Here is a 12,825-nt window from a genome sequence, read left to right as displayed (position 1 = left end):
AGACGTTAGGATGCTGCTCTCTTACAGTTGGAGCGACTCACTCGGGACCAGCTATAAAGAGACAAGAGATTTCATGCCATCATCATCATATTGACACACTCAATTTTTCAACTCACTCCCAAGTTTTTCATTCCTTGAGTCGACATGAATTTTTCTACCATTTTTGTCTTTGGGGCCACGGGCACTCAGGGTGGTGCGGTCACCAAACATCTCCTCCAACATGGTGCCAAAGTACGCACTATTACCCGCAAACCGGAATCTCCTGCGGCTCAAAAGCTTCAGTCGCTCGGGGTTTCTGTCGAAAAAGGCGATTTGGAGAACGAAAAATCTCTGTATGACAATATCGCCAATTGCACCAGTCTGTTTCTCGTCCTCACAGCTGGCGAGGAGGAAATCAATCAAGCTCGAAGAGTCATGGCTGTCGCGAAGAAGGCAGGCGTACAGCAAATTGTCTATTCCAGTGGGGCTGGAATAAATCGGCTCGAAGAATTTTCCCATTGGAATCCCAATGCCTTCTTTGGCAAAATGCTTTTGAGCAAGAAAACCATTGAAGAGGAGGTTCGCAACGCTGGGTTCAAATATTGGACGATCTTACGCCCCGGAAACTTCATGTCAAACTTTCTTCCACCTCACGTTCACATGTATAAAGGCTTCCTCGAAACTGGTCAATTCACAACTGCTTGGACACCAGAGACGCTTTTAGCCATGGTTGATCCAAATGACATCGGCAAGTTTGGTGCCGCGGCTCTTCTTTATCCTGCCAAATTCCAAAAGAAGGATATCGATCTTGCGTCAGAACTCTTGGGCATAGAGTGTACAATTCAGAAATTATCTAAAACCACTGGAAGAGACTTAAAGGTTGTTTTCCTGTCTCAAGAGGAGGTTGAAGCCCAGTCTCAAGCCGACCCCTTTATTAAGGCTCAACTGGTGATGGGTGAACAAGCAAATTTCGTTGACATGAACAAAGTCAAGTCATGGAATATCGATCTGGGAAATTTCGAACAATTTTTGGAGAGAGAGAAGGATGATATTGTCAAGACATTTGCTCAGTGACCCCGTTGAGTTATGTGCTTATGCAGGAGCAGCGAAGAAAGGAAAGATGTGAATCACTCGGCTTATTCAAGATTGATGTTGAGTTGGAAGGGATGAGGTCGTCCGGACATTCAACAGATGGTTTCCCCTAATTTCTTCCTGAGCCAAGCTGCGTTTTGAGTGCATTTGGCGTCAGCGCCCATTTGCGGCCCACCGATCAGTCCTGTATGTAGCCTTCTTGAATAACTTCACGAATTCAATTCTGTGCGTCGGATTACTCTCCCTGGAATTCTCCATATTTGAATAGCCATATTCCATCAGCATAAACTTAGTAAACAAATCACCCGGAGGAACGAAAACCATTGCATTGATATTCGGCATTTTTTCCGAGTGCATGGAGAAAATCTTCGCCGATTAGGGAAATTTACGTCAAGGGATCAGACTAGTCTGATTTTCCCCCGCACAACCTCCCGATACAGGAATTTCGGGGGTCGATTGACGCTTAATTTCCATTTTAAACATTTGCCGAGCAAGCATTAGTATTTAGTTGAGTCATGCAGCAATGTCTGTCTCGAGTGGGGGTGGGCGTATATAAGAAAGTTGAAGCCAGGACGCTACTTGTGAGATATATCTCTACCCTTCGTTTTACACACACTCTCCCTGGGCCTTAACATATTTTACCTTTACCGCGAACTCTTGAAACATAGCTATGAAAGTCTCCGAAGCCTTATTCCACCTCTGGTGGTGCACCTTGGCTGGCTCTATGGGCGTCTTAGCGGAAACGGCTGGTGGTAGCCAGCCGGTGATTATCGACACAGATATTTTTGGCGACGTGGATGATGTAGGGGCTTTGACAGTTGCAAATACTTTACAAAACTGTGGTTTGGCAGATGTGAGAGGCATTGCCATCAACACGCATTCAAAGTATGGAGCCCTGGCTGCAAATGTACGCTTTATCACCTGCGACCACACTCTCCGTGAAATTAACTCAGTTCTGATTAAAAGGCTCTCTGTACTTATTTTGGGAATGGAGATATTCCGGTTGCTGCCATACGGCCGCTCACTAACGAGACTTACTTTGATAATGCGAGTTTCTTGTATGGTTAAAAACCATTCTGTGACGGCCAAGTATTAACATTGCAATAGGCGTGGGGAATATCCCAGCAAAGTCGCCAATAACTGGCCCAGGGAACTTGATGATTCGGCGTCGACTCCGACGCCTCTTGAGATGTATCGTTCAGTCCTGAGTGCGGCCACAGAAAACAGCATCAACATAATCTCGATTGGCTTCCTAAATAATCTCGCCGATCTCCTCAAATCTGAGCCAGACAAAATCAGCTCGTTATCTGGAAAAGATCTTATTTCTTCCAAGGTCAACAAACTGGTTGTCATGGGGGGTAACTATCCTTCGGGCTGGGAATATAACTTTGGCGATATGGATCCCCAGAGCACCGATTACATTCTTCGAAACTGGCCTAAGACTATTCCGATGACATTCTCGGGATTTGAGCTCGGTGGAATCGTATATTCTGGACAGCGGATCGCTGAAAACTCACCGGTCAATTCTCCGATTGTCGCTGCGTACCAGTGGTATGTTGGTCGCGGATCCACCATTAGAATGTCCTGGGATCCGATCACGACACTGTATGGGATCTTGGGTCTTGATGGATTCTCCAAACTTGGTTTCAGACCCATGCTTGCCTATGCAAACGAGGATGGGTACAATAGCATCACCTCGAGCAATGGATCAAATGCTTGGGTCAACGACACCAGTGTTACCAATCAGCACTGGCTGAAGCTAGCTGATGGAGTGACAAATTCTAGTATGGCTTGGTTGCTTGACCAGTTCTTTATTCACGACCCCGCCCAGCAAAGTTGTTTTGGTTATCTCTCTGAATAATCTTCAAGAACACTAGCAGGTCATTTCTCTGATGCCTGACTGAAATGTCTTCCTGCGTTGGAACTTTAATGCCCATGCATGGATATATTTAACGCGCGGAAACCAAAAATGCTGGAAGTCGCGCATAGACAAATCCAAAATGGGTTACAGGATTCAGTTCAAGTGGCGTGATAGCTGACTGGACATACAGTAATAAATGAAAGAATTCGAACTTCGGTTCAACCGGTATCCATTCCTTGTAGCAAAAAGCGTACCAATGCGATGATGTGGATGGTCTCTCATGAATGGCACTCAGCTCCACTCAATGAGCCTCGGTCGATCTGCCGCATTCCGGCTTAGTCTTGACTCACGTTGACTCAGACTGAGCGGCACTGAAACCCTGCGGCCTAGTCACCGCCTCGAAGGGGGCCTTATTGCGGGGAATTAGTGTATAATATCACTGCAAATCTGCTCCCCTCATGCTCAGCTCACCATATAACCTACACGCAATGGAACTGTTTCATTCCTCAGATTTTCAGTCGCACGTGGATGACCTTATGGTAGAGCATCATGTACCTGGTCTGGCTATCGCTATCGTTCAAAACGAGACCACGGCCTCAGCTGGTTATGGGAAATCGTCACTCCAGCCGCCCAAAACATGCACAGCAGACACACTGTTCGACATTGCCTCCGCTTCGAAGTCCTTGACAGCTGCATCTGTGGCGCTGTTAGTAAATGACGAAAAGTATCCCGAAGTGCAGTGGGAAGCGACCATGTCAAGCCTTCTCCCTGGGGAATTCGAGATACCGGGTGTTACTGTTGAGGATATACTGAGTCACAGGAGTGGCATGCCTTCGTTAGTATCTCATGTATCTGCATATTATCCAAACTAAGAGATCTAGCTACGACGACTCCTATTTGGGTGTGAGAGCCGCAAAACCAGATACTGCGCAGTCTGTTACAAGAAATCTGCGCCATTTGACTTGCTCTGCCCCCATACGATCAAAATACATGTACTGCAATATGATGTACACAGTGGCAACGTACCTCGTTGAGAAGAAGACCGGGCTCTCCTTTTCAGACTTCCTTGAGCATCATTTCTTCCAACCATTGGACATGCGATCGTCCAGTCTGCAGCCCGAGCGTGCACGTTCCAAAGGTCTTGGCGATCGCATTGCTACTGGCTACAATTGGAAAGAAGACATCAAAGAGTACGGCGACGGGTTTCAAACCCCAGACTGCCCCGAGGCTCAAGGTGCAGGGTCCATTATCACAAGTGTGAACGACTATATCAAATGGGTCAAGGTCGTCATGGACCACCAAGACCCCATCACGGACAATGTATACAAAGGTCTTCTCAAACAGCGAATATCTCAAAACCCAGATGCCGAAGACTTACGCCCGCTAACTTCACCAACAATGTATGGTGCTGGTTGGGAAATCTTCTATTACAGAGGTCATCAGGTTGTAAGCCACGATGGTCTGGTCCAGGGGTTCGGTTCGACCCATTTCTTTCTTCCTGACTTCAAGTTCGGTGGCGCTATCTTCGGAAACTCGGATGCAGCAGGCGAAATTGCCCTTATTTTGATGCGAGAATTGATTGATGAGGTCCTAAAAGTACCGCATTCTGAACGTCCCGACTGGACTAAAATCGAGTCCGACCTTTATCCGGAAAACAACGACAATAACATTGACGACAAGATCGCAAAATTGCGACAGAAAATGTGTCCTGGTATCCAGGAGTCCGAGCCACAGAAAATGCCACTCTGCAACTATACGGGCGAGTATTGGAACCCGGGATACCATGGAATGACTGTCCAGATCAAAGATGATAAACTTTTTATCAATGCAGCAGATAGATCTTTTGGGTTTACCGTCAGATTTGATCATGTCTGCCAGCAAAGCAAGTATATTGCACATCTTAGCGGCGTTTTGGACGGCGGAGATGAGCCTCTCAAAGCGGAGTTCATATTCAACAACAATCGAGTTGTACGGATGGGTCTGTATCTTGAGGATGAACTAGAGGATCTCATTTGGTTTGACAAGGTAGAAGAACATAGTGATTAGTTGCGGAAGCAGGCCAACTGCCGAAATGCAGATTGACACGAAAAAATCAAATACACGAGCGGGTTATAAAAAATTTACAGACAAAATCACATTCTGGGATCACAGCTCTTCCTCAATCTCCTCACCGACCTGAGCAACCTCAAGTTCCCAGGACTTGAACTCCAAGTTCAGCTTATCCTCGTTGCTGGCAGCGTTGCCGGAGCCAAAGCTCTTCAGGTTCCACTTTTCAACACCCTCGACTCCTTGCAAATCCTTCTTGAAAGTGGAGAAAAGTTCAGCATTCAGGCGGTCGTATTCGCTATAGTCCTTAGGCCAGTCACCCAAACGCTGCACGGAAAGCTTGAGCATTTGCAGGTGGTGGCGGACATGCTCGCCGTCTGAGAAATTGCCATTGACGGTGCTGTCGGCCAATTCAAGCCCGTATACCGATCCATCTATGCTCATGCTGCTGTCAAGACCACCTTCAACGTCGGCCAATGATGGGTCAATGAAAATGCGAAGAAGGTTCTCGTGCACACTGGCGCTCTTCTTGTAGTACTTGTTCGCCATGTGTTGACCACCCTTCTCGGATTGATAGCGTTGCGCGATGCCGGTGTAAAGCTGTGAGAGAAGAGTAGACATCTCGAGGGTGCTTGAGTGGCGAGCACCGTTCACTCGGCGGCAGTTGTACACAATGTCCTCGGCCAGGCGTGCGGCTTTCAAAGCATCACCAACCAGATAGCGGGCTAGGATGTAGCGACGGGCCAGCTGCAGGGTCACAGCTGGAGTCCAATTGATCTGTTGATTGCGGCTATTCCAGAGGCTGGAAAGAAGCCAGACAAGGTTCTTGTAGTCCTTTTGCTGACCAAGGATGCTGATCAGGATGTTGAGGTAGTCCAGGCCGATCTGAGCCAGGTTAATCTTCAGATCACTGATGACGCGAAGAACTTCTTGAATGATGACTGTGGAGACTCCAAGCAGCTTCTTCTGGGCGCCCTCATCAGGCTGCGGGGAGATGGTGCGACCAGTAACCACCACGCCCAAATTGAAGACAAACTTGACAATAGCTGGAGTACGGTAAATATCGTGAGCCGAGATGTAACGGAAGGAAGCGATGGCGAGATCACACGCACGATCGTAGTCCTTCTCAATTAGAAGCTCGAGAACACGACTGTTGCTGGCAATACCAATCGAGCGGATAAAGTTGGTAGATTGGTGAGTATGGAAGTGGTCGAGGATGGTCAAAATGAAGACCTTCACTTGAGCCGTCTCAGTCAACTTAATTCGCTTTCCTTCACTGGCGAGGAAGTAGCTAACAAAGTCATCGAAGACACGAGTGGCGGCAGCCTGGCGGTTACTGAGCAACAGGAAATGGTAGAGACGAGCAGCATGCACAGATACGGTGTGGAAGGAGTTGCTCTTGGACGAAATTTGGCTTCTGAACTCCTCGAAATAAACATACTCCGTAGTCAAGGAAGCGAGTATCTCAGTGATAGTCGAATTGCGCTGGCGAAGGCTGTGCTCGAGTTGGGCCAAGAAGATGAGGCTCTGGCGACCTTTGGACGAGAGATCAAATTTGAACGTCTTCACATTGGAAGTGTCTTTAATGATAACCTGGCGGTAGAGCTCCTGCAACAGCTCAGTGGCCTTTGAAACCTGGTTAGTTGCAATGTAACTGGAAGCAATTACAGCAGCAGCAGAAACCAGTCTGGTGGAAGATGACTCCGACGAAAGGATCTGCACAGTAGACTCTTTAAGTTCCTGAATGACCGACTCTGTTTCACTGTGCTTGGAGTGGAAAGAAACTATTTCCTGAAGTTTGGACAAAGATTCTTCGTGCGCCCATCCGTGAGTCTCGCGAACGGTAGTAATGCGCTTCCTCAAGATCTTGGAGGCTCGTTCAATCTGGATGGAAGAGATCGACTCTGACTTGGAAGTGGCGATAGCGGTCTGCTCCTCATAAATACCATCAAGAGTGGCGGTGATCTCATCGTAGTCAATCTCATCAGACTTGATCTTGAGCAAATCTTCGTACAGAGTAATAACCTCAGTCTCATAGCGCTTGGACTCTTGGCAAACCTTGGCGAGGGTCAAGGTGGCCTTGATAGTGATTGAAGCAGTGACACCAAACACTGTCTTGACCTTGGATTGATAGTCGACAGTGATCTTGTGCAATGTGGTGAACTCTGTGCGGACACTGCGCAGGCAGTGACTATACCTGGTGAAGAACTCCAGCACGAAGGCCTGGTTTTGGAATCTTGGACTTTTCTTGGCATCATCCAGGAAAGTAGTGAAGAGCAGCGAATAGTAAGGCACGGCATCAGAGTACCGACTTTGGTTCCACAGCTCAGTCACAACAATGACAAGGGGCTCAATTGCCTCGGGTTGGCACTTGGGCGAGTCCTTGTTCAAGGCCCGAATGATTCGCTGGTAGTACTCAACAGAAATGGGACGGGGGTGTGTAAGCTCAGCCAATGTCCATAAGGTCTTGATGACAATGGGATGCTCGGGACCGTAGTGCTTGATGTAGTCGTCCAAGATCTCCTGGCGGGTGTTGATACCCATGTCGGGCTGGGAGGAACGTTCATAGAGCTTGAGCAGCTCCGACGTAATGCGCTCCCTCAGTTTGTCATCTACAGGCTTAGAAAAGCGGAAAGCATGGTAGACACGAACACGAATACCCTCTTCCCGGGGGAAACGATGGCGGTAGTGATAGCACTGGCTGAGGCGCTCAGCAAGGTCCACACACTTGTCGACGTGCTGGGACGGAAGCGTCACATCCTGAATGGACGGGGCAAACAGGGAAGGCCAAAGACCATGAAGGACCTTCTTAACAACGCGAGTGGCATCCTTCCAACGATGCTGAGAGATGTACAGCTCAACCAGTGTGTGTGTGGCAGTAAACGAGCTCTGATCAATCTTGGTAATGGAGCTGGAAGCCTCGAAGACAATCTCTTCCAAGGTAGACTCCGACACGACTGAAGACGAAGAACTGGCCTGTTTCATCACTTGCTGCGAGGTGACTGTGATGCTTTTCTGGATCTCAGAGTAAGCCGAGGAGGAAGTGCTGTTGGTACTCTGGTAGTAATGGGCACAATGCTTGAAGATACTCAAAGCTGCGGCAGAGAGTCCCACGACCGACATGACTTTGGCAATTTCCTGAAAATGTGACGCAGAGGACTGCGAGAGAGACAGGCTAGTATGTCTGTACTCTTCCCAAACACTGGACAAAATGGAAGAGGCCTCATACTCTCTCTTCTGAGACTGAAGAAATTTCGAGTAAACCACAACAATTCTGAGCTTGATCTGCTCCCAATGCTCCGAGTACTGCACCCGGCACTCCTTGCTAGCCCGCTGCCAGATTTCAACGTAAGTGCGCTCGGCCTCAGTAATACGGCCTTCAGCGACAAACTTTTGAGCTTGTTTGAGCAGGGCTCCAAAGTCGAAAGACTCAGATCGCACTTCGTCCTCCTCGATATCCAGGACAAAACGGACGCCAGTTTCGCCATTTTGCTTATGGCGGTTTAGGTGAACATGAAGATCGCCGTGGGCGTCATCATCAGCGGTGCTGTATTGGGAGCTGGTGAAGGATTGGATAGTCACTTCAATTTCTTGGGCCTTTTTCTCCTCTTTGATCAAGCGGTAATGCTCAATCAATGTCTTGAGAACCGTGACCACCTGCTCAGAGGTATTGCCGTAGTGGATCTTGTAACACTCGACAATCAACAGAAGAACTATTTCACGCTTAGCCATGATGTCTGACTTGGTGCTGGTTATTTGCTCCACAGTTAAGTCGAGGAACAGACGAGCCATCTGCATCGTGACAATGTGACGTGTCGTGAGCAGTGTTTGGCTGATTGTAGTAACCTCATAAAGTAGAGGAATAGCTTCGGAAACGTCGTGGATATCGCGACGCAAAAGAGCCAAGGAGATAATGGACTGGAGAGTCACAACATTGTTCGTGGTAAGCATATGACGACACAGGTTCGTGACAATGGTCTGATAGGTCAACAGCGTTGGCGTTGAGATGTTTTGCCAGAGAGCGTTCTGCAGCAGCAAGAGCGTAATAGAAACTGGGAAAATCTTGCCAAACTCCTTAACAATGGGAGCTTCACCCCCAGTTGTAAAGATTGAAGTTTGCTTCAGATGCAGAGGCCAGTATCGAACAGCGAAGTCAAGGAGAGGATGCTTTGACACCAGCACAGTGGTATCATGTCGATCTAGTGGTGTCAAAGAGGGCTCATGGTGCTCGGCAACGGCAGTCTTGATGTAGATAAAAAGTCGGGTAACGAAGTCGACGTGATTGTCCTTGATTGCCGGAGTGAGCTTGCCCTTGGCGAAGATATCCAAGATCGCAGTCCGGATAAGCCCGTGCCGAAGATACACCTGACCATCTTGCAGGAAAACAAGAGAGTTCAGGGGCTTTAGGACGTGCAATGGATCCAATTTGCGGTCAGTGATTGTGTACTTGTCAGTCTGGATGGAGGCCAGAGCGACGAGCTCCTTCAACAACAAGGGGCGCTCTGCCGTAGCAAGCCAGAGCAACATGTACCTAGCATCCTCGCTGACTTCAGGAGACTGGAGAGTATGAAGAACAAAGTCGGCAATGGTCGGCTTGCTGCTGATAATGGTCTCGACAGCCTTTTGGAGACTGTCAGTGGAGTGTTCATGACGGGCCCGCTTTGTACAAAGCTTGGCCCAGAGGAAGGAGCCACGAGATGCTTCAGATATCCGATCCACGATGGTTTCCTGGTTCAACTCTGACATTTCCAGGAAGCTACGGCTGTGGATAAGATTGCTTCGCACAACCGTGGAAACATCCTCAGCAATCCGATCCTCATTGACCGAAACGTGCATCACATTCTCTGAGGCTGGTGGTTTCTCGGCTCCAAGAGTAATCAGCTTTACATTGGTTGAATTGGTAGTTGTTGCAGTAAGTCTTTTGAGCAGAGCTGCTTCGCCGCATGACGCCTCATCAAGACCGTCGACGACAATAACCAACTCTTTTGCACCCTTGAGAGCGGCAGCCAAAGCACGCTCAAGAGCATTCCAGAGAATGTTGTCGTAGTCAACGGCACTGGTGGTCTTCCGGCTGTGCTCGTAGGCATCGCCCAAGATGTGTAAGAGCTGGATATTTCCAATACGCTTCTCAAAGAGCTGGAAGAGGATAGTCTTGGCGATGGCAGCAGGAGTAGTCTCCGCTGGAATCCGCGCGTCTAAAGGCTCGTTAGTACCTAACAGTGGATAAGCGAGATATGTAGGAACTCACTGATGGGAACAAACAAAGCCTTATAGGTGACTCCGCCGATCTGGTCTTGCAGACGGTCGACAATAACAGATGCAAGTACAGTTTTTCCAGAACCCGCCTTTCCAGAGAAAGAGAGAGTTGTTGCCGAACTCTTCAAAAAACGAGTCAAGTACGAGCTCATCCAGAGACAGGTCAATTCCTCTCGCTCATGGGCAAAATGAGAGGTATTTTCAGCGAGATGGCTGAGAACGTGATCTTCAGGTGCGAGCCAGGACCTGACAGACTGGACAACCGAGACTAGTAAAATCGGGATTGTCAGTCATGTAGCTCTCTTTCCGAGACCGAGACGGACAGAATGTGAATTCACCTCTGTCAGTATCAATGTTCTCCTTCGCAAGCTGGTGTCTCCACATGGACTCAGCAATCTTTCCACAGCGCTCACGGAATGCTTGAATTTGACCAGGGAACGTGTCATAGATATTTACGGAAATAGATGCAGTGGTCAATTTCCGGATCGCCTTGTGGAAGTGGGTTGACACGCTCGCGACCAAAGTCACCAAGTCAGCCAAGGCCAGGATCAATTGCTCCTTGATTTCCTGCGAGACAGAGAACAACTCGGTCCGCTCAAGGAGGTTCACAAGCGTGGAGGATGTGCTGTAGAAGAATCCAAAGGAGGTCATTAGGGCTGGGGCGTTCTCTTTGCCAAGCTATCGAAAGGGTTAGTTCAAAGTCATCGACTCGAAGGAATGTGTACACACTTACCTCGAGGAGCATGGCACAGTAGCCATACGAAAGCTGAGCGGCGAGGTAGCTATCACCCGCGAACACATGGATGGCAGTGTCAAAAGAATGCAGTCTCTCGACAAAAAGTTGCGCCCATCCCAGAACCTTGTCATAACTGCTTCCTTCAGGGGGTAGGTGGCTCATGCGCTCGCTACGGATCCACTCAATAATTGAAGCATGCGAAGTGTTCAAGAGCCTGGAGGAAGCAGTGATGCCCAACTCATCTCCACTACGACGGTGGAGGGACTGGACCACGCTGGTGATATTGGAATTGCCCAGTCCATTGGATTTCCTTGGGACGAAAGACTCTCTGCGAGAGTGGCGGTCGCTGTTTGAAATGCTATCGCTGTCAAAGATTGCAGAGATAGAGGAGACCTGCCTGGAGTAGCCGGGCATGGTGGAGAAAAGAGGGGATCCAGGGGCAGGAGACAGAATGCCGGGGGCCATTTTTATTGTTGGGATATCGGTTGTTTTCGTGGAGGCTTGCCTGGGTAAGTTATTTGGGATAATCACTCTTTCAGAGGACGATTCAATGCGGTGAGTGGAAGGAGAGGATGTTTTTCGTGGAGGAGAATGGGTGTCAAGTATAGTTTCTCTTGAGCAGCAGCTCTTAAAGCAACAAAATAGAGAAGACAAACCCGCGAATATGGTTTGGTGTATGTTTCTGAGAGTGTACAAATATTGTTTTGAGCGAGATTGAGAGAGAAGATGAAGGAAAACTTACATCGGGGTGCCACTGTGCTTTTGTAGTAGAGCTCAGGGTGGGAGCCACCTTCAATCCTGCACTGTCCCGTTTGAACGATAGCGTAATAGTGGCGATACTAATACGTCTGTGGGATTGAATAGTGGGTAAGAGCTCGAACTTCCGTCGACTCAGGCCTCTTCCTCCACCGTTCGATCACCTCGGATCAGCTGTAAATCATTTATTTTCGCCTCCCTTCCTCCTTCTTCCCTTGTGCATGAATTGTGAGCCAAAGGGGCAATCTATTCCCAAAAATATGGCTGCTACTCCATATGGCAGTCACAAAGTTTGGTCTTGCATTGGTTGCCCCCGGACCATGGGTGTACAGCCGTGCTGAGCGCTAATTATCCCGTATCCCAGCTTCGGGGGCAAACCTGCGGAGCATAGAGCGTGGAGCACTTGAAGACAATCAGCATGGTAACGATAGTGCCTAGCAAGTGCCTCTCCACCATGGCCATCATTGCCCCATATTGGTTGATTGGCAGGAATACAAGACAATACAAGAACATCAAGCTGAAAGTATCAGCTGCTAACTCAAGCAGCTCGGGGTCCAGGCTTTGGAATTACTGTAAGCCTGCATAAGCGGCTTCTTTTGCTTTCTCTAGGGTCATACGTCGTCAAGGATACTTTATTGTAGTTAAGTAGCTAGGTGTGATTCGTGCCCTCCCAATGGCCGGCTGGGAACTGTATTACTCACCGTCGTGTTATGTGGAGCGAAGAATCGAATATAGAAAGTAACCGCTTCTATTTTTATGGGATAAGTGTTGGTCCAGTGTCATGGTAACACTCCCATCTCGATTGTCCTTCTGATTGTAGATATTGTAGATATTGTAGACTCGGTATGTAAACCTCTATTCGTGGAAACCAGTGATTGGCCGTCTTGGACCAAGCATGATCCCCAGCGGAACAGACCGATCAGCCGTTCGTCTCATCATGATCATCATTGCCTCCCGTTCATCCCGAGATCATTTCTCGTTTCAAATCCCTTTACCTAGAACGTGCGGCTGCGATATTATGCCAGTCCTCATGGATTTAATGGTAAACAGCTGGTTAAAAAGATAATATATACAGTCTAAATGTTGGCAGCCATTTCGA

At 48.4% G+C, this 12,825-nt stretch overlaps 4 protein-coding genes across 4 annotated transcripts; 3 read left to right on the top strand and 1 right to left on the bottom strand.

Moving 5' to 3' along the window:
- Window positions 1-144: 144 nt before the first annotated feature.
- On the top strand, window positions 145-1,053 carry N7510_003697 (NmrA/HSCARG family protein; the record flags this gene model as incomplete). The annotated part of the gene is made up of 1 exon (XM_056975623.1): window positions 145-1,053. One exon carries the CDS (start codon window positions 145-147, stop codon window positions 1,051-1,053), a length of 909 nt encoding a protein of 302 aa, XP_056835579.1.
- Window positions 1,054-1,741: 688 nt separating this feature from the next.
- N7510_003696 (uncharacterized protein) lies at window positions 1,742-2,932 on the top strand (the record flags this gene model as incomplete). Its single annotated transcript, XM_056975622.1, has 3 exons — window positions 1,742-1,978; window positions 2,038-2,129; window positions 2,179-2,932. The coding sequence occupies 3 exons, from the start codon at window positions 1,742-1,744 to the stop codon at window positions 2,930-2,932; spliced, it is 1,083 nt and encodes a 360-aa protein (XP_056835578.1).
- Window positions 2,933-3,390: 458 nt separating this feature from the next.
- On the top strand, window positions 3,391-4,978 carry N7510_003695 (uncharacterized protein; the record flags this gene model as incomplete). The annotated part of the gene is made up of 2 exons (XM_056975621.1): window positions 3,391-3,767; window positions 3,808-4,978. The coding sequence occupies 2 exons, from the start codon at window positions 3,391-3,393 to the stop codon at window positions 4,976-4,978; spliced, it is 1,548 nt and encodes a 515-aa protein (XP_056835577.1).
- Window positions 4,979-5,077: 99 nt separating this feature from the next.
- On the bottom strand, window positions 5,078-11,435 carry N7510_003694 (NACHT domain protein; the record flags this gene model as incomplete). Its single annotated transcript, XM_056975620.1, has 4 exons — window positions 5,078-10,173; window positions 10,227-10,502; window positions 10,558-10,912; window positions 10,968-11,435. The coding sequence occupies 4 exons, from the start codon at window positions 11,433-11,435 to the stop codon at window positions 5,078-5,080; spliced, it is 6,195 nt and encodes a 2,064-aa protein (XP_056835576.1).
- Between the last annotated feature and the right edge of the window lie 1,390 nt (window positions 11,436-12,825).

The sequence above is a fragment of the Penicillium lagena genome (assembly GCF_028827675.1).
Source record: "Penicillium lagena strain IBT 129212 chromosome Unknown utg000002l_segment0_segment0, whole genome shotgun sequence".
Classification (NCBI taxonomy): Eukaryota; Fungi; Ascomycota; class Eurotiomycetes; order Eurotiales; family Aspergillaceae; genus Penicillium; species Penicillium lagena.
The sequence above is the reverse complement of the archived record's forward strand: the minus strand, read 5'-3'. Positions and strand labels throughout refer to the sequence as shown.